Below are 20,192 nucleotides of genomic sequence, written 5' to 3' on the forward strand. Positions count from 1 at the left end.
ATTGTTTACGGTTTACGAGCACCAACTATGCACGAGGTGCTGTGTTCACCCGGCGTTACACGCGGCTCTGCGGCACCCCCTCTGCCTTCTAGCAGGACACCCCGTGTGCTGGGGTCTCCACCGAACCCCTGAGGTTCCGGGGCTTGTCCCAGGTAGTGCCGGAGCCGGTGCCTTACGCATTAGCCGGTGGGAAAAGGCCAGGCTTCTCTCGATGGGTTCTGTGAAACCTGCCGAGACTGCTCCAACTTCCAAACGACTGTGGTTGGATGGACAGCCCAAGTGTTTTTGGCCCCGGTGGGAGAGTTCACACACATCCACTTGACACAAGCCTGAGGGGACAGAGGCACTGACACTGGTTAAACAATAGACATACAAACAGATGCAGACACAAACGCACAGTTCCCCAAATTTTTGGAGCCATTAAATGAGGGAAAAAAAACCTTCCTTAAGGCGGACGGAAGGACACCACAGAAATTTGGGGGAAATTGGGATTATAGGCAGTACTTATATTTGGTATCTTTAACAAATCCGGTCACTTTCTTAGTTTGAGAACAAACATATGAATTCCACGTGACTTGGTTTGTTCATATGTTCGTAATTGGTAAACTTGAAGGTTGGAAAGAAAAAAGAACAGAGTTCGGAGAGAAAGGCATTCTCTGGTTCTTTCTCATTTTCTCCAGGGGGGAAAAAACATTCTTCTGAACGTCTTTTATCTCTGAGCCCAATGGTGCTGACAGACTGATTCACACGGGTGGACGCATGCAAATCCAGACAGACACACCGAGGTCGCGCCCACGCTTGTGCACACTCTCCCACGTGTGTGTGATAGGATCACAGGCGTGAGAAACCGGTGTGGGGCTTTGTTGTTGATTGCCTCAAGGGTGTGAGCCAGGGAGCCTGCTGGAGTTCCCAGGTCTGTGTCTTAGCCCAGGAGAGGCGACACAGGCACACGCACTTACAGGACTGTGTGTGCCAGGCCCCAAAGCCCTTGTTGTGGGGCGTGGTGGGTGCTGATTCTGAGAGTGGAGTGGGGGCGTGGTTTGGGTCAGGTGAGCAAGGGGTACCTGAAAAGGCTCACCCCTTCCTTCCTCCCTCCCTTCTTCCTCTTTCCCTTCCTTTCATCCTCTTTTTCACCCCTCATAATCTGCTGGTCCCTCTAGACCCCAGCTGGCAGGCCCTAGCTGGGAGCTGGCATCCAGGCCTCCAGGCCCAGGACCCGAGGGGCTGACCAGGAGGCAGAGGCCTGATGAGCTGTAGCAGCCCAGGAAAGAGAGGACAGGGGGGCCACTGCCCCTACTCTGTCCCCTCCTCCCTCAGGCTGTGAAGTGGGATCTGGGGCTATTCCCTGGCTGGGTGGGTGGTGGCTGGGAGGCCAGGCCAGTGTGGGGTGCCCCTAGGAAGGTAGCAGTGCCTCCCAAGTGTGGCTTTCACGAGTTCCTTCACTTTTGCCATATATGAGAACTTAGGGTCTTCCGCTGGCGTGAGAATGAAAGGAAAAAGAGAGATGACGCCTCAGGGTGCTGACCCCAGCCCAGTGGTCTACCTAACCACACTCCTGCTCTCCCTCACTGTGAGATGGGATAGTAGTTGAACTCATCTCCTAGGGCTGTAATGAAGATTGAATCCTTAATGTGTGTCAAGTGCTTAGCACAGCCATTGTTATTCAAGGATTAACTGCTACTATTATTACCCTAGGGTCTGCTCCTTGGGGAGCACCAGAAAGTGAAACTGGTGTGCACCCTGCCCTGCTGGAGGGAGCTTAGAGGACGCAATAATGGGAGGAGGAAAAGTTCGTCTGGGGAGGAAGTTGTCCCCCCACCTCCATCTTTTTCCAGCTTTGGGAGGGAAAGGATGGGATGGGAAGAGAGCTGGGTCAGGAGACAGCTGTCCTTGACTCCTGCCTGTACCCCATCCCTATTCTGGAGCTCCAATGGCGGGATGGGTGGACCTAGGGGTCGTGGCCAGAGGACAGGGCTGGGTGGGACGCCCAGCACTGAAGCTCTCTTCAGCCCCCCAAGCTTTATGGGTGGAGGATCTCACTCCGTTGCTCCATCCAGCCTTCCCTTTGGTTTTGCCAGGATTTGGTTTGCCCTTGGCCTTAGGGGAGCCTTTAGGCTCTTGGCCTCTGAGGTCATTATATTTAGGCCCAGGGTCCTTGAGCTGTGGGTGCTATCCCTCATGGTCTCATTGATTAGATGCTGTCTAGTACCTGGTTGTTCTTCCTCCCTATACACTTGGGGTTCATTAAGATTCTGCATCCAAATATCTCATCAGTTTTCCATGAGGATGGAGCCAGGGTCCTTGCTTATCCTCCTTGGTTGAAGAAACACCTCTCTCCTTGCCCTCTGATTGATTTCCACCTGCACACAGACACACATACACACACACACACACCGCACCAAACACACACACAAATTGCCCTCGATTTTACCCTCACTCACAGGGAAACAGGGCCACCTTGTTGCTCACTCTGCTTTCAAGTAATATTCCCCAGTCCCCCAAGCCAAGACCATTCTCCCCTTCAGGACCATGAGCAAGGGGGTGGGGTCCAGTAGGTGAGCGGACCAGGAACAAGGCGTGGGATAGGAAGGATGTCTGGACCATAGGGTCCTTATACCTCAGATGGGGTGAAGAGGTCCCTGCTGGGAGGAGACTCTTTTGAGAAAAAAGAAACAGTTACCAGATGTAAGAGGGGGGGGGCTGGACAGCCTTCTCCCAGGCAAGCCCTGTAGCTGAGTTGCTGCTGTAGTGGAAGCAGGCCCTGGCGGGGGAGAGGCAGTGTGTGACCCATCTCTTTCTCAGAGGCAGCAGCAGTGACCACCGAGTAGGTGGCAGCTAAGAGGGGACAGCAGGCTGGGGTTTCTGTGGCTTCCTCACTTGTTCGAGTGGCCTCTGGCTCTCCAGCCCCCCCCGCCCCGCCCCTGTTTGTCTTCAGCTGGCACCTCAGAGCTGTGACAAGGGACAGCAGCAGGGATTGGGGGGAACCAGTTTGTCCGTCACTGTCTTCCCTTTAACCAGAACTGCTGCCACCGCGGCCACTGTGGCCTCAGCAGCAGCAAGCTAACCCAAAGCTGCTGTGGGCAAGGCCTCCGCCACCCGCCTTACACTAATTAAACAGCATGAAGAGGCTGAATCACCAGGCCTGCATAGTTTGAAAATTGTAGCCCTGCCTGTTGTGCTGAGTCAAACTGGTTTGTCGGGATTGGGCAGCTGGGAGTGGGGGGAGGGAGACTGGATACATCTGGGCACCTGATGGGGTGGGAGAGGCCCCCTGCCCCAAGGGCTGGCCCTGGCATCGGGTCTCCTGTTGCCTCTCCGCCCCCAGACTCCTGGTCAGACCCGCTGTGGCTGGGATCCCAGGGAAGGGCTCAAAAGCTAGCTTTTCAACCGTCCTTCTGGCTGCTGGCAGGGCCACAACTGGGGTGGGGGCTATGGGGGGCTATGGATGAGCACTGAGGCATTTGGGCTCCTGTCCTGTGCTTCTTCCTCCCTTCTCCTCCCTCTCAGGTTTATTTAATTATAAATCTCTGTGATCTGAGGGGAAGAATGAAAACCAAAATGTGTTCTGTTCTGGGATGCTCCCCTCTCCTCTATCCCAGACTGGAGGCCCTCGGGGCCATGGCAGGGGGAGGGAGGTGGCCCTCCAGGTCCCATGGCAGGGTCTGCCTAAGACCCCTTTCTCCCTGGGCTGACCACACGGAGTGTGCAGGTTGGTACACGCGTGTACACACACCGACACGCAGGGGAGGAGATGGGAGAAGACGGGACAGATCCCTTGGATTGGTTGGCTGAGGTAGGGACCCCAGGTGGAAGAGGGGGACCAACTCTGAGGTGACCGGGAGTTTCCTCCCTCCCTTTGCAGGCAGGGTTCCAGGGTGTGCCTTCTCGCCTGCACCCTGCCCCTCTGTCCTCCTGCCCCTGCACGCGCTGCTGGCCCAGCCCAGGACCGTGACCTTTCCCACCACCTCAACGTCCTCGGTCTGGAGTTTGGGCCGGTGGGTTTCTTGCTCTGGTCTCTAGATTTGTTTGATTCTCTGGTCTCACTGGCATGCCTGTTCCCAGGGTGGGGTGCTCTGTGTGACTTGGGACTTGGGGTCGCTGTGGGGTCTGGCAGCTCCATAAAGTTGTGTGTCCCTGGCCCTTCACTAGGGCAGGTGGCAGGCTCCCAGCACCAGGGCGGCCCAGTGAGGCCCTCAGACACAGGCTGGGTGCCCACGATGTTCTCCTCCTGCTGGGCCCCCAACTTACGTGTTGCCCGAAGCTCCTGAGGCTAAATGCCTTCATCGTGCCACCCCATCCCCAAGGGCTCAGTGCTGGGGATGGTGGCATTGTGCTGGCCGGGAAGTGGCCTGCTGCTTGGGCAAGGGCTGCACCTGGGGAGGCTGCACCCAGCCACACCCAGAATCATCTTCATGCCCCTGCCCCACCCCTAGCCTCGTGACCTGTGACAGCTCCTGCCTGGGTCAGGGCCACAGGAAGCTGGTCTGGGGCTTGTTCCTTCCCTGAGCCTCTGGCCGAGGCTGCCCCAGTACCTTTGCTTTCTCAGCAGACAATGCCCTCTCCCAACTCTTCCTCCACCCCACTTGAAAACTCACCTCATAGAAAGATCGTGCTTGTAGCGTGTGTGTGGGTGTGTGGGTGTGGGTGTGTGTGAGATGTGCATGGAGGATGCACCTCTGAGGCTTTATACAACCTCTAGATATTGGTACTTATACGGTGTCTGCACGCTCCTGCGGAATGTTTTGGTGCAAACGGGCATCTGTGCATGTGTAGCTGATGCTAGTTGTGTGTGACTGTGTAAGAGCACGTCACCGTGTCTGCACAGAGAAACTGGTGTTTGTGTTTGTACTTGACTACACTCAAGACTGTGACTTGTGGTCGGCAACAGTGTGCAGTTGGGTGTGTAGGGAGAACGCACTGTTGAATGCACGTGCCCTCACGTATGCATGTGTCTCAGGAGATCCGCACATCTGAGGGCTGTGAGAGTGAGTCCTTGCCTAAGGCAAGCCCGGTCTGTGTGTAGGAAAGACTCATTGTATACGAATGTCTCAGGAAGACTGATCTGCTTGTACCATATGTATCCGTGTGTCCGTCAAAGACAGACTGTAGCTGTGTGTGAAGCCGTGTGTGTGTTTGCGGGTGGCTGTGGCTTTGTGTGTTTTTGTCCACCATACGTGTGACTTGTCGCTGTTTGGCCCCAGTGGCGGGAACGAGCCCAGCCACTGAGAACTGGGTGATGTGTGTGCATCTGTGTGTGCACAGGCCGGGGCCACACGGCTGCTGCCACGTGGCTGTTCCCCACGGCCCTGTGAAACCTGAAAGGGGTGCTGCTTTCCTTCTGAGCATTGAAGCCCCAGTCCCAGAACATCCCAGAAAGGCCTGGTGGCCACCTCCCTGCTTGCTTCGTGGGTTGGCGGGGCTGTATCGGGGAGCAGCCACTTGGTGGGACAGAGGGGGGTGCGGGTGCAGTTGGCAGCTGGGGAGTGTGGAGGTTGCTCCCTCATTCCTCTTTTGTCCTTGTCCCCTGTACCTGTATCCTTTACCCCCGCGTGTGTACCTACACACACACCCACACCCACACATGCCACACACATAGAAAAGGTGGGCTCTGTTGGGCTGGGTCTCTCCCTGCCCCACCCCCCAGACAGATGGATTCTGGGGACCCCCCCATGTTCTTCCTGAGGCTGGGACCCAGGCATCTCCGGGTCTCCCTCTTGCTGAAGCGAGCAGGCCCCTCCCCTCCCCCAGAGAGCAAGCCCCCTCCCCACCAGGGTGACCGAGCCCTTCCTCAGGCACACATGACTCGAAATCTAAGTCCTCTCCTCATTAATGGGAAAAATGTGCCGAGATTGAGCGATGGCCAAGGCTGAGCGATGGCCGACTCTCCGAGCCGGCGCAGGGCTTGTTTTAAACTGCGGAGGAATCTGGCTGGAGGGGGGAGGGGCTGAATATTTGGGTTTAAACAGTTCCAGATGGGTTTGGCACTGGCTGAGCAGAAGGAAGTGAGGGAGATGGAGGAGGGAGGCAGCGCGAGGGAGCGGTGGGAGCCCTGGCCTGCTCGGCGGCGGGCGGCGGGCGGCGGGCAGACAAGCAGGCGGACTGGCTGGGGGGAGGGGGTGCGCTTGGCTCCACGGCTCCCAGGGACAGCGGTACTCCGGGCCGCTGGCTAGCGAAGAGGCTACTTGGCAGCCTCCCTCTCTGTCTCTGTGTCTGTCTCCTGGGGCCTCCTTGTCTCTCCATCTCGCTGTCTTCTGTAGTCCACCGCCGGCCATCCCGGCTGTCTGGTCCTAGCCAGACGGCTCCGCACATCTCTCCAGTTCGGTGCCGCCCACCATCCGCCTGCTCCGACCGCCTGTCTTCCTCCCTGCCTTTTTCTGGGGCCCCTGCTTCTGCCCATCCCGTCTTCCCTTCCGTACCCCTCTACCCCCCTGCTAAATGTCTGTGTCTGTCTGTCTGCCAGAGGGGCCTGTCAGGCCACCGACGATGAAGCTGGGATAGCGCATCCTGCAGCCGGGCCCTCCAGGGACCAGCTGCTGCCGCAGGAAGACGAGGGAACCTCACTCCCCAAAGTGAATGGCTGCTGCTCGCTGCTCCCTTTGCCTCACATGAGGGCCTGGGGCCACAGCTGCCTCATCCACCATCCTAGGCTCAGACCCAGACTGCAGGAAACTGGCGAAGGCCGAAAGCCTGGAGCCTGTGGGGTTTGAGTCTTTCCCTTCCTGGATACCTCCAGCCTGCCCCATTATTGAGGTAGAGGCCTTCAGAAGTTCTGGGGCGGCCCTGCCCCATTCCAGGTTGGAGTTGAGGGGAGGACTGCTGGCTGTCTTCCAGGCTATGGGAAAGGACTTGGGGCCTCTTTTCTGCTCCTAGGTCTAATGTTGGGGTCACACTGTCAGAGAGGAGAGTTTTCAAGCCAGAACCCAGGATCCAGGTTCCTAGGGGAGCAAGTTTAAGTCAGAAACATTAATAGGCGCCTCCTGTGGCCAAGCAAAAGGAAACTGATAAAAAAATCCGAAGCTCAGAACAGGATCGGTGCTATGACAAAGCACCTGGCCCTGGATGCATAGAGGAAGGCATCCAACCCTGACTTGGTGGTTCAGGGAAGGCTTCCTGGAGATGACATCTTGGTTGGGACTTAAAGTATACACAAGAGCTTTCCAGGTTTTCTCTGTTCCCCCTTTACAGAGGGGCATATAGCAGTCAGAGTGCCGTGGTTAAGGGGTTAGTTGTGGAATCAGATAGACCTGAATTTGAGTCACCTTTCAACTTTTCACCTCAAGTCCTAACAGTTTTACCTTACGCCGTATATGTACTGTATCTGGGCATCAGTTTCCTCATCTGTAAAAGAGGTACGCCAACAGTACTTTTATCCAAGGATTGTAGGAAGAACTGAACTAGCTTTAGAGGAACTAGTCTGGGCCTTGGTGGCCCTCACCCCGTCCTCAAAGAGCATTCCTGTCCTGTCCTCCAGAGATGGTCTGTGGGAGGCTGGGTGAGAGTGGGCTCTGGCCTGTGACTGCTCTTCCCTTCCCCTGGGCGTGTGTGGAGCTGGGCCTTTGTGCTGGGAGTGGAGTCAGGGGAGGCCTGAGCAACAGGGTCTGAAGCACACGGCCCTTTGTTCCAGGATAAAGGCCCTGCCAGCCCCTTTGTGTGGAGATTAGCAGAGCCTGTAGGTGTGTGAACTGGCCCTGGCTTCTGCCTCATTAACCCAGACCTGGGGTCAGCAGCTGACACTCACTCCCAGCTGGCCGGACAAGACATCTTTGGGGCTATGACATCTCTGGGGGTGGCTGCAGGGTCTCCTCTGGGACAGGGGAGCTGAGGGTTTGGGCAACTTGGGGATGGGGTGGGAGTACCTGGTGGGAATCAATGTCTGGCGTCCTGGCCTTTCCTGGGCAACCTCCTCTTTCTCTTCATCCTAAACTTGGCCCCTGACCTTTTTTCTCCTTTTGCTCCCCCAGAGACCCTCATGGATACAAAATGGGTGACGTCTGAGTTGGCATGGACATCTCATCCAGAAAGTGGGGTAAGACTTCCCCACCATTTCTCCTGAGTGTCGGTTGCCAATTAACCCCTGCAGCAGGGCTCAAGAAGGGCTGCCTCTGCCCACTGCTTGTCAGTTCCCCCTCTTGCGGCATCCCTGTCCTCTTCATCTGTCACCTTCCTCCTTTGCCCGATGGTCCATTGCTGTGAGTGTTTTCATCTCTGACTCTTCAGCCTGCTTCTGTCCCCCCTCCCCCATACACACCACCTTTGGCTCATTCTCCCTCTGCCCACCCCCCAGCCTGTCTTCAGCCTATTTCCATCCCTCTCCTGCCTGACATCCCTTTGCATGTCTGTTCTGCCCATCTCCCTCCTTCCTGGGTGCTTGGGAACAAGGAAACCTTGGTTCCAGATCTCTGACTTGCTGTGTGACCTTGAGCAAGACAGTTTGCCTTTCTGGGCCTCCATTTCTTGACTGTTACATTCCTGTAGTCCTGACGTCTCTAAAGTGTTCTAATTAGCCTCCCTAGATGTCCTTCACAACTACACTAAGTTCTGGAACACTGGATTTGGGTGATATTATAGGCCCTTAGTCACCAGGCCTGACTCTGTGACCTTGGGCAAGTCCCTGCCTTTGTGAGTCTTGACTTCCTCTCCTCTGGAGTGGGGACAACAGATGTATTGGATAGGCCAAGAAGTTTGTTTGGGTTTTTCCGTGAGATGTTACGGAAAAAGCTGAACGAACTTTCTGGCCAACCCAATACCTTATTAAGGAGCTGTGAAGGTTAAATGTGATGGTAATAATGATAACCAAAGTTTACTGAATGCTTGCTCTCTCTGTACCAGGCATTGGTGCAAGCCCATTACATATATTAAACTGATTTAATTCCTCACAGCCTCATTTACTTGCAATCAGTCCCACTTTATAGACAATGAAATTGAGGCCATAAAGATAATAAACATTATAGCTAATTCTCACATAGTACTTACCAAGTGCCCCATTCTAAGTGCTGTAGTCATTTAAAGTCATTTATTCCTTATACATCTTCTTCTTCCCATGTTACAGATGGGGAAGTGGGGGCACAGGGAGGTTAAGTGACTTACCTGTAGTCACACCACAAGCAGAGAACTGGGATTTGAGCCCACGTAGTCTGTGTGCTCAACCACTGCACCATGGAAGCATCTCTGTGAAGTAAATATAGCAGATCTGGGCATGTGATAAGCACCTAGCAAATGCCGGTGCTTACTTTCTGTCCTTTTCACTTGCACAGTGGGAAGAGGTGAGCGGCTATGACGAGGCCATGAACCCCATCCGCACGTACCAGGTGTGTAACGTGCGCGAGTCAAGCCAGAACAACTGGCTTCGCACAGGGTTCATCTGGCGGCAGGACGTGCAGCGGGTCTACGTGGAGCTCAAGTTCACTGTGCGTGACTGCAACAGCATCCCCAACATCCCTGGCTCCTGCAAGGAGACCTTCAACCTCTTCTACTATGAGGCTGACAGCGACGTGGCCTCGGCCTCCTCCCCCTTCTGGATGGAGAACCCCTACGTGAAGGTGGACACCATCGCGCCCGATGAGAGCTTCTCGCGGCTCGATGCCGGCCGTGTCAACACCAAGGTGCGCAGCTTCGGGCCGCTCTCCAAGGCCGGCTTCTACTTGGCCTTCCAGGACCAGGGCGCCTGCATGTCGCTCATCTCCGTGCGGGCCTTCTACAAGAAGTGCGCATCCACCACCGCAGGCTTCGCGCTCTTCCCTGAGACCCTCACTGGGGCTGAGCCCACCTCACTGGTCATTGCCCCTGGCACCTGCATTGCCAATGCCGTGGAGGTGTCGGTACCCCTCAAGCTCTACTGCAACGGTGACGGGGAGTGGATGGTGCCTGTGGGTGCCTGCACCTGTGCCACAGGCCACGAGCCAGCCGCCAAGGAGTCCCAGTGCCGCCGTGAGTGGGGACTGGCCTGGGGAGGGTCTGGGCCACAGCCACCCGCTGCCCCCTACCCACCGCTTCCTACCTGCCAGACAGGGGGGTCTGGCCTTAGGTCTGGGGCAGAGGGAGGAAAGGGAGGAGGGGTATCAGGTGCAGAAAACATGGTGCAAGGAAGGAGATGAGAGAAAATGAGGAGAGACACCAGAATACCAGGAGAAAAAAATGAAACTAAAGAGAGAGGAAGGAAGACATGGAGAATCCTTGACAAGGAGGCAGCTGAAGAACGTGCTCAGAGTCTCGGGAGGCCAGCAGAGATGCCCGTTTGTCCAGTGCCACGTTTACGTTTCACCCTGCAAGTATTAGGTGGGACCCAGAGCTGCAGGCACCTCGTGATTGGCCGTTTAACCTGAGGGGGTCTCATCTGCATCTTGAGAAGCAGTATTTATAGCACAGAGGTTAGGGGCCCAGTCTCTGAAGTCCTGAGTCCTGACTCTGCCACTTACCATCTGTGAGACCTTGGGCAAGTTATTTAACTCTTTGAGCCCCGGTTTCCTCATGTGCAAAATGGGGACATTAATGGTGATTCCTTCGTGGAGTTGTAGTGGGGCTTAACTGAATCAGTGCATGGCAGCCCTTGGAACAGTGCCTGGGACGTGGGGAAGCACAGCACCATGTAAATGTTAGCTGTGACTCTCGGGAGCCCTGGGATACACGGGGGACAAGGGTTGTTTGGTCCTGGTTTCATATACGAGGAGGTTAGGAGGCCTGTCTTGGGTGGCTTGCCGAGACTCATAAGATCTCACGGTGTGCTAGATTTTCCAGCTATAACACCCGTTCACGAGAGGTTCTCTCATCTGAGGCTTACCCCAACTTTGTAAGGTAGATTCCAGCTACGTCTCCTGTTTAGCCAATAAGAAGGCCCAGAGAGGTTCTGCACTCTAGGCCTCATAGCTGGGAATGTGGGAGCTGGGACTGCAGCCTCATCCAGTGCTGTACCATGCAGGCCAAGGTGCTGAGGGCCTTGTCTTCTGTCCCCTCTGCCCTGTTCTCCCACCTGGCACTTGCAACCTGAAGCTACTAGGGGTGGGAGCTGGCTGTTAGCACAACCCTCAGTGTAAGGGGGCTGGAGGCCCAACCTGGCTGTGAGGCCCAGTGTCGGGTGCTGTTGTGGGAAGGTGAACAGTGCCTTGCCCTGCCCCTCTCCACTTCTCTATGGGAACCTGCCCCCAGACTTCCTCCTCCTAAGTGGAGAAAGGGGTGGGGGTGATGAGCCTGACAACCTGAAGAGCGGCTAACACTTTGCAGGTCCCTAGCAGGAAATGCACTATGGTTCCCATAGCAACCAGGCTGGCCTGGCCCCTGCCCCCTCTCCCAGTGGCTCAAAAGAGCTGGGATGGAATATCACCTTAGTCGAGGGAGATTAAACCCCAGAGAAGGGCACAGACCCAACACCCCGGACGACCTCCCGAAAGGCAGTTTGTATATGGGCAGGATGACCATATGCTTTAGTGTGTCCAGGGCAGTCCTGGTTTATGCCTGTCATGCTAACGTGATTATTACTAGTGCTTGCTTTCACTCTCAAAATAGTGCAGTTTGAATAATAAACTATATGGCCATCGTAGATATGGGGACTCTCCAGAGCCAGGCCCAAACAGAGGCTCTGAAGGGGTGTTCAGGCACCGAGCTCTGGGCTCCCTTTGGGGATTGGGGTTCCCCTCGTGGATGCTTTGAGGCCTCTGAACTCCAGGTGACCCCGGCCTTCCTGCCTGCTTTCTTTCTCTCCTTTTCTCACCCCTCCTCAGCACCCACCCCTGCCCCAGGGCAGAAAGGAGCTGCTGCCCTGCTCCTGGCTGGGTGGGGAGAGAGGCTGGCTGTGAAACTCAGAGGCCCCACCTCCTGGCTGTTCTGGGGCGTTCTTCAGGATCTTCAGGAATAATTATCCTCGAGCTTCAGGGAGGGGTGGGGCACCCCAGCAGAGTAGAGGCTGCTGCCAGCCCACTAATGGTCTCTTCCCGTCCCCCTCCCTCCTCTTCCTCCTCCCTCTCATCCCTGCCTCGACAAGTCCAGGCTGTCCGGGTGATGGAGCTGACGTCTTCGTCCGTGAGGCCCCAGAGTTGGGGGTCGGGGTCGGGGCAGGGGCGGGGAGGAGTCCGCTGACGTGGGGTTTCCACGGGGCAAAAGGGCCTTTTGTAGCTGCAGCTGGACTTAGGCAGTACCAGCACAGCCCCCGCAGTCTGGGAGGTGGGGGACCGAGACCTGTGCTTGGGAAGGGCCAGATTCCCACAGAGGTGTGGCGGTTGGTGTCTGCAGGGATAGAGGTGAGACGTCCGTCCTCTTCTCCCCCCCAGCCTGTCCGCCTGGGAGCTACAAGGCAAAGCAGGGAGAGGGGCCCTGCCTGCCCTGCCCACCCAACAGCCGCACCACCTCGCCAGCCTCCAGCATCTGCACCTGCCACAGTAACTTCTACCGCGCAGACTCCGACTCCGCAGACAGTGCCTGTACCAGTGAGTGAGCGCGTGTCCTCATACTCTCCCACTCCAGGCCTTCCCTCTGCGGGCCAGCCCGGGGCTGCCCAAACAGTCTCTATGAACAGCTCCACTTTCCAGATAGGATAACTGAGGCTCAGGGGGCTTAGATGTTGTGTTCAACATGGCACAGGTAGGAAGTGACCGGCCCTGAGCCAGAATCCAGGTGAGCTGAAAGGCTTAGCCCTTGCACCAACATTTAATAAGCATTTGTTAGCTCCTCGCTGGGTATCAGAAACTGGCTAGGACCCTCTAGTCCATTACTCCTTCCTCTGTCTAGAACTGCTACTCTTTTGGCCCAACTCTAACCGGAGAGGGGATGTCACAGCCCTGGGGCAGCCTGCTGTCCTCCTTTTTCCCTGCTTCAGCCTTTAGTGCCAGGAATTGCCAGGCGCCAGGGATGTGGAGGAAAAGATACAGTCACTGTTCTAGGAGCTTGCAACCTGGTGGGAGAAACAGATGTGGAAACAGATAATGACCATATAATGTGCTAAGTGCTGGGCTGGAGGGATGCCCAGGAATTGTTACAGGAATGCAGAGGACGGGAAGAGAATGAATCAAGGAAGGTTTCCAAGAGGAGGTGACCTCTCCAGTAGAGCCTTAAAGGCCAAATAAATAGGAGTGTGCCCAGTGAAGAAGTGTAGAAAAGGTATTCCGCTTATTAAAGCAGAGGCAAAGGCAAGGAGGTAGGAAGCAGCTTGGAGTGTGCAGGAACTCTGGACAGACGGTGGTCCTAGGGCCCTAGCTCACTGTCCTCTCCTTCCACCTTTCCCACAGCGGTGCCGTCTCCGCCCCGGGGTGTGATCTCCAATGTGAATGAGACCTCGCTGATCCTCGAGTGGAGTGAGCCCCGGGACCTGGGTGGCCGGGACGACCTCCTATACAATGTCATCTGCAAGAAGTGCCATGGGGGCCTTGGGGCCGGGGGCACCACGACCTGCTCACGCTGTGATGACAACGTGGAGTTTGTGCCTCGGCAGTTGGGCCTCACAGAACGCCGGGTCCACATCAGCCATCTCTTGGCCCACACGCGCTACACCTTTGAGGTGCAGGCCGTCAACGGTGTCTCGGGCAAGAGCCCTTTGCCCCCCCACTACGCGGCTGTGAATATCACCACCAACCAGGCTGGTGAGGAGGGCACACAGGAGGGTAGGGCCTGGGTCATCTTTCCCCACATAGAGCTGAGGTTGCCTGGGGCACAGACCATCGGGGGTCCCATGGGAACTGGGTCCTTGGGAAGGATGCCAGGGCCCGTGATGAGCCCCCCGCTCTTCCCCTAGCCCCGTCTGAAGTGCCAACACTACACCTGCACAGCAGCTCCGGAAGCAGCCTGACCTTGTCCTGGGCGCCCCCAGAGCGGCCCAACGGAGTCATCCTGGACTACGAGATGAAGTACTTTGAGAAGGTCAGAGCCTCCAGGGGCAGGAGGAAGCCTTGGGACAAGAAGATTACCCCAGATAGTGTCAGGGGCCCTTGAGAGCAAAGCCTTGGGTACTGAGTGGGGGGTGGGCAGGGGCCAATGGGCGTCAGGGCCCACTGAGACACAGCCTTCCTCCTGGTATTGCAGAGTGAGGGCATCGCCTCCACAGTGACCAGCCAGAAGAACTCCGTGCAGCTGGATGGGCTGCGGCCTGACGCCCGCTACGTGGTCCAGGTCCGCGCCCGCACCGTAGCTGGCTATGGGCAGTACAGCCACCCGGCTGAGTTTGAGACCACAAGTGAGAGAGGTACACACCCCCCACACACCTGTCCCTGCCCCTGTCCACACTTTCCACCCCACCACTCACCTGTCCCTCCCCGTCTCTAGGCTCTGGTGCCCAGCAGCTCCAGGAGCAGCTCCCCCTCATTGTGGGCTCTGCCACAGCTGGGCTTGTCTTCGTGGTAGCTGTTGTGGTCATTGCTGTCGTCTGCCTCAGGTACTCCCAGGCCCAGGGGCTGACTAGAGTTTCCCTTCAGTGCCCTAGAGCCCTCTCGCCACATAGGTGAACCATCACCCACGTCAGACCTAGAACCACAGCCTTCCTAGGCCCAGGCTATCCTTGTCGGAAAGGCTCTCTCCAGTCCATGCCTATGTCCTCGTCCTGTCCCCTCCCTGTCCCTTGAATCTACTGGCAGATTCCCTCAGGGACCAAGTCCACTGAGCCTCTTGCCCGGAGACCCAGTGGCAGCTGTAGCCACTGACCATAGCACCAGGCACTGGGTGGTCCCCTATGCTCTCTGCCCCTCCTGTGAGCCCAAGGGTCCCCTGAAGGGAAGAAGCTGCGGACTTGTCTCATGCCTACCCTCCACCCCGCCCCTCCAGGAAGCAGCGGCACAGCTCTGATTCAGAGTACACGGAGAAGCTGCAGCAATACGGTGAGTTGCTTCCTCATCCCAACCTCCCAAAGCTCCCTTCGTCCCTGCAGGGCTTGGAGACACCCCTTTCCCTGTCTGGGACTATATTCCTTTAACTCCTGCCCTGGCTGCCCCCTCCTGCTTCCAATTAAGTGCCACTTCCTGAGCCCCTACCTCACGCCTGCTAGCCCCAGAGATGAGTGAGATGTGACCCCTGTCCTCAGGGGTAGTCAGTCTTGTAAGAAAGGCGGCGTAGGTATACACAGGAAACAATGAGAGAACAATTAAGTGTTAAGCCGGGTGTTCCTGGGACAGAGGGCAGTGAGAGTTCAGCAAAGAGGAAGGCTTCCTGGAGGACGTAGCCTTGGGCTGAGCTGAGCCAGGTGGGATAAGCAGGGTTTAGAGAGGTGGGGGAGAGCATTCCTGGCTAGAGGAGCCGCTGGAAGGTAGTGGGTGGGGTGGGGAGAGTGCCCGACACGGGGGCCAGTGAGAGGCTGGTTTGACAGCTGCTGGGAAGCTAGGCTGGGTAGTTGCGGCCAGTCCTTGGAGGGTCCTGAAAGGCAGGCAGAGGAGTTGGGACTTGACTGCACCACCGGTAATCTGAAAGGCTCTCAAGCTGGGGAGCAATACAATGAAAGTATTGTTGTAGGAAGACAGGTATGTGGGCTAGATTGGTGAGCAAAGTCTAGAGGCAGAGAGCCCAGCTGGGAGGCTATTGCAGTGGTCTGAGTGTTGATGGCCTAGACAAGGTCGGGGGCAGTGGGAATGAGGAGAGGGACGGATCTGAAATAGGTTTTGACACGATGAGAGATGAGGGAGAAAGAAGAAGAATCCTAGGTGTCTAGCCGTCATGGTTACTAGTTCTCACCAAGAGGACAGTGGTGGGGTGGGGAGGGGCAAGTTCTGGCTTCAACAGAGGAATACGGAGCAGGTTTAGCAGAGAGGCTGGGAATGTGTTCCTGTCTGGGGGAAGAGCCTGGGGCAGTATCCCGGGTCGCAGAGTTCCCTCACTGTCCCCAGCTCAAGGATCTCACCCCCTCTCACACCTACCTTTTCTTCCTTAGTTGCTCCTGGAATGAAGGTTTATATCGACCCTTTTACCTACGAAGACCCTAATGAGGCTGTGCGGGAGTTTGCCAAGGAGATCGATGTGTCCTGTGTCAAGATCGAGGAGGTGATTGGAGCTGGTGAGTCCCCTGGGGTACGGTGGGGAGGAGAGGCTGGTGGTGACCCCGAGGGAGGGCAGAGGTGGTTGGGTACAGAAATAGCTTACTATCTGTGCCCTGTGCCCTGCAGGGGAGTTCGGGGAAGTGTGCCGGGGTCGGCTAAAACAGCCTGGCCGCCGGGAAGTGTTTGTGGCCATCAAGACGCTCAAGGTGGGCTACACAGAGAGGCAGCGGCGGGACTTCCTTAGCGAGGCCTCCATCATGGGTCAGTTTGACCATCCCAACATAATCCGGTTGGAGGGCGTGGTCACCAAAAGTCGGCCGGTCATGATCCTTACTGAGTTCATGGAGAACTGTGCCCTGGACTCCTTCCTCCGGGTAAGAGCCAGCCCCTGGCCCCTCCCCCTCTTCCTACCCCCACCCCCCAGAGAGCTAGGTTGGGCAAACCACCCCCTCCCACAAGTCAGGCAGACCCTATTCAAGTCCAAACATTTACCGAGGTGGCATGGTGCAGGGAAAGAGCTGGGCCTTCAGAGCCAGAAAGACCAGAGTTCTCATCCGGACTCTGTCTGCCCCCTACTGCCTGTGTGACCTCAGGCTTTACTTAACCTCTCTGAGTCTCAGCTGCCTTGGTTGTAAAATGAGAGTGGTAAGTTATTTGGGTCCTCACAGGGGTTAATTGGGTTGATATATACAGATGCCGGCCAAACAGGAGGGCAGCTTCCTTACTCTCAGTGCACGATGGACATGGTCAGAGGGGTAGATGAGGCATGGTCTTGGAGGACTTGGAGAGGGTGGGCAGGCGGGCAGGCAGGAGGGTCTTGGGTGGGCCTGGGGCCAGGCAGGAGGCAATGGGCACCCCCTTGAGCCTGCTCGTTGCCTCCAGCTCAACGACGGACAGTTCACGGTCATCCAGCTGGTGGGCATGTTGCGGGGCATTGCTGCCGGCATGAAGTACCTGTCTGAGATGAACTACGTGCACCGAGACCTGGCTGCCCGCAACATCCTTGTCAACAGCAACCTGGTCTGCAAAGTCTCAGACTTTGGTCTCTCCCGCTTCCTGGAGGATGATCCCTCTGATCCTACCTACACCAGCTCCCTGGTACAGGAAGCCGCCGGGAGGGAGACTGGGGGCGGGGCCAACCAGGCAGGGGCTCGGGGCTGGGGATCAGCCCGGAGACATAGGGTGAAGGGCGTGTGCCCCCCCCACCAGGGCGGGAAGATCCCCATTCGCTGGACCGCCCCAGAGGCCATAGCCTATCGGAAGTTCACCTCTGCTAGTGACGTCTGGAGCTATGGAATCGTCATGTGGGAGGTCATGAGCTATGGCGAGCGACCCTACTGGGACATGAGCAACCAGGATGTGAGTGGGGCCAGCCAGAGCGCTCGGGTGGGCGGGAACTGGCTGGGGAGCAGAGTGGTGGCTTACTCCAGGGTTCCCTGCTCTTGGCTCAGGTCATCAATGCCGTGGAGCAGGATTACCGGCTGCCCCCACCCATGGACTGCCCCACAGCACTGCACCAGCTCATGCTGGACTGCTGGGTGCGGGACCGGAACCTCAGGCCCAAATTCTCCCAGATCGTCAACACCCTGGACAAGCTCATCCGCAACGCCGCCAGCCTTAAGGTCATCGCCAGTGCCCAGTCTGGGTCAGTTCCTCTGCCTCTGCCCCTGCCCTGCTCCCGAGCCAGCAGCACTCCCCCTGCTTCCCCTGACATCAGGACTCATCAAGTCCCTCTCTTCTCCCCACAGCATGTCACAGCCCCTCCTGGACCGCACGGTCCCAGACTACACGACCTTCACGACAGTTGGTGACTGGCTAGATGCCATCAAGATGGGGCGGTACAAGGAGAGCTTTGTCAGTGCGGGGTTTGCATCCTTTGACCTGGTGGCCCAGATGACCGCAGAGTGAGTGTGCCTCCCATTTGGAGGGGCAGGGCTGGGGGCCCTGAGCTGGGCCCAGAGTGGTGGGCAGTCGGGGAGGGACTGACTGTGCCCTTGGCCCGTCTGCAGAGACCTGCTCCGGATCGGGGTCACCTTGGCGGGCCACCAGAAGAAGATCCTCAGCAGTATCCAGGACATGCGGCTGCAGATGAACCAGACGCTGCCTGTGCAGGTCTGACACCCAGCTCCCACTGGATGGGTGCCCTCCAAGGACTGTGCAGGGACTCTGACCAGCTGGCTGGACTTCGGGACTTTGGGATGTCTGGCCTTCGGCTGTGGCCCAGAAGATGGAAGTCTGGGGAAGGCCCAAGCTAGGACTTCTCCTCCAGGCCTGTGCTCCCTCCCCAGGAAGTTTGCCCCAAACCTCTTCATATTGAAGATGGATTAGGAGAGGGGGTGATGACCCCTCCCAAGCCCCTTGGGGCCCTGGCCTTCCTGTTCTCCAGTGGGGGATCCCCACCACCTCAGACTTGGCTGTTCTTCAGTGCTGGAGGTCCTGGCGCGGTCAGGTGGGGAATAAACCTGGGTTCCATAGGGCCCAGCCCTGGCAGGGGTCTGGACCCCCAGGTAGGCAGAGAGCAGTCCCTCCCTCAGGAACTGGAGGAGGGAACTCCGGGAATGGGGAAATGTGACACCCCCATCCCGAAGCCAGCTGGCCCCTCCAGTTTGCACAGGGACTTGTTCTGGGGGCTGAGGGCCCTGCCCCACCCCCGCCCTTGGTGCTGTCATAAAAGGGCAGGCAGGGGCAGGCTGAGGAGCAACCCCTTGCCCCCCAGAGACTGACTCTCAGAGCCAGAGGTCGGATGTGAGTGAGTGTGTGTGTGTGTGTGTGTGTGTGTGTGTGTGTGTGTGTGTGTGTACGCACTGGCCTGCACAGAGAGTATGGGTGAGAGCTTGGCCCTCTGCCCTGCCGTGGGGCCAGCTGGGCCGTCAGCGAAATAAAGGCAATAAGATGATTCTTTTGCCCCTTCTCATTCGACCTCCCAAGGCAGGATTCCCTGATGCCCTCGAGTTCACAGTCCCTCAGCACCAGCCCTTCAGAATTCCCAGGAGTCTTTGGGAGGCCAGATGCAAGCCTTTCCAAGTACAACTTCCCTTTTATGCTTCAGCCTTGCTGCATCTAACTTCTTGGAAGTGGGGCAGTAACAGTAGAGAGGAAACTACCCCAGAGCTCCTTCCTTCTAAGGCCCAGGCCTTCCCAGGGGCTGGCTGTCTGGAGTCTGGAAGGTGTTTTACGGATGGTGTTTCACACCCATTGTCTCTGAGGGGGCTGGGGGTAGAGGGAGTTGGTCAGCTCCCAGGGTCACATGGCCCTGGACAAAGGGGATGAGAACCCACTGGTGTTCGGATGCAGAGGCCAGCTCCTTTCAGCAAGTGTCAGTGGAGAAGTGTGGCTCCTCTTTACTGAACGATTACTATGCTCCTGGCACTGGGCTAAACCGCTCCATTTATACACGGATCTTATTTAATCTCACAACAACCCAGCCAGGGAAGGAAGTATTTTTATCTCTTTTTTACAGAGGAGGAAAGGGAGAGGTTAAGTAACTTGCCCAAAGTCCCTGAGCCAGTAAGTGAGGCCTGAGGCTGGGATTCCCACCCAGAGACTGCCTGCACACTTGAAAGGTTCAGAGGATAAATAACCAGAACCAGGGAGAGGGTTAGGAAAACAGCTTCTGGAAATAAATGTCAAAGGAGAAAGGGGGTGGAGTGGGCGTGGGGCTCAGAGGCCCCATAGATGCAGACACACGCAGGGAGGTGGGGTGGGAGGTGTGTGCAGTCACTTTCCCAGTGTCAGAAGGAGGGAACCTTGGGCAATAAACCTTGGTGGGGCATGGAACAGGTTTCTAAAGAACCTGCCCATCCGGGTCTGGCTGGACCCGGGAGGGAGTGTGGACAAAGCCTCACAGATCTCGCACATCTTTCCAGGCAGGGCAGAGCTCCGTAGAGGAATTCTAAGTGGGGGCAGTAGCTAGGGGGAGGCGATGCTGCAGCTGTGGAGGCCCAGGCGGCTATTTCAGGTGCAGGGGACCGGCCCCGGGAGGCAGGCCAGGCCGGCGGGAATGGAGTTGGTCTAAGGCGGAGGTGGAGGGTTTCGGCCCGCCGGCTCAAAACCTGGCGGGGAGAGGGTCAGGGGCGCGGCTGTCGCGCGGTGCCGGCTCCGGGGCCCGCTCTGCCCCTCGCCGCGCGCTCCCGCTCTGGGGCTCTGGGGCTTCTCCCGCCGCGCCGCTCCTTAGTATTCCCCCCACGGAGCCCAGCAGCGCTGCAGAGGGGGAGGGGCGGACCCGAGGGGGTGGGGCAGGAGGCGGGTGGG

At 57.3% G+C, this 20,192-nt stretch overlaps 1 protein-coding gene across 1 annotated transcript; it reads left to right on the forward strand.

Moving 5' to 3' along the window:
* The first annotated feature begins 7,965 nt into the window (after positions 1-7,965).
* Positions 7,966-18,837, forward strand: EPHB3 (EPH receptor B3). The gene is made up of 15 exons (XM_024768581.1): positions 7,966-8,026; positions 9,255-9,927; positions 12,261-12,416; positions 13,215-13,565; positions 13,718-13,842; positions 14,005-14,164; positions 14,245-14,353; positions 14,740-14,792; positions 15,836-15,958; positions 16,068-16,315; positions 16,824-17,039; positions 17,151-17,300; positions 17,393-17,586; positions 17,690-17,845; positions 17,951-18,837. Exons 1-15 carry the CDS (start codon positions 7,970-7,972, stop codon positions 18,057-18,059), a joined length of 2,880 nt encoding a protein of 959 aa, XP_024624349.1. The 5' UTR covers positions 7,966-7,969; the 3' UTR covers positions 18,060-18,837.
* Positions 18,838-20,192: the final 1,355 nt, after the last annotated feature.

The sequence above is a fragment of the Neophocaena asiaeorientalis genome, unplaced genomic scaffold, assembly GCF_003031525.2.
Source record: "Neophocaena asiaeorientalis asiaeorientalis breed wild unplaced genomic scaffold, Neophocaena_asiaeorientalis_V1.1 scaffold225, whole genome shotgun sequence".
In the NCBI taxonomy this organism is placed as follows: domain Eukaryota; kingdom Metazoa; phylum Chordata; class Mammalia; order Artiodactyla; family Phocoenidae; genus Neophocaena; species Neophocaena asiaeorientalis.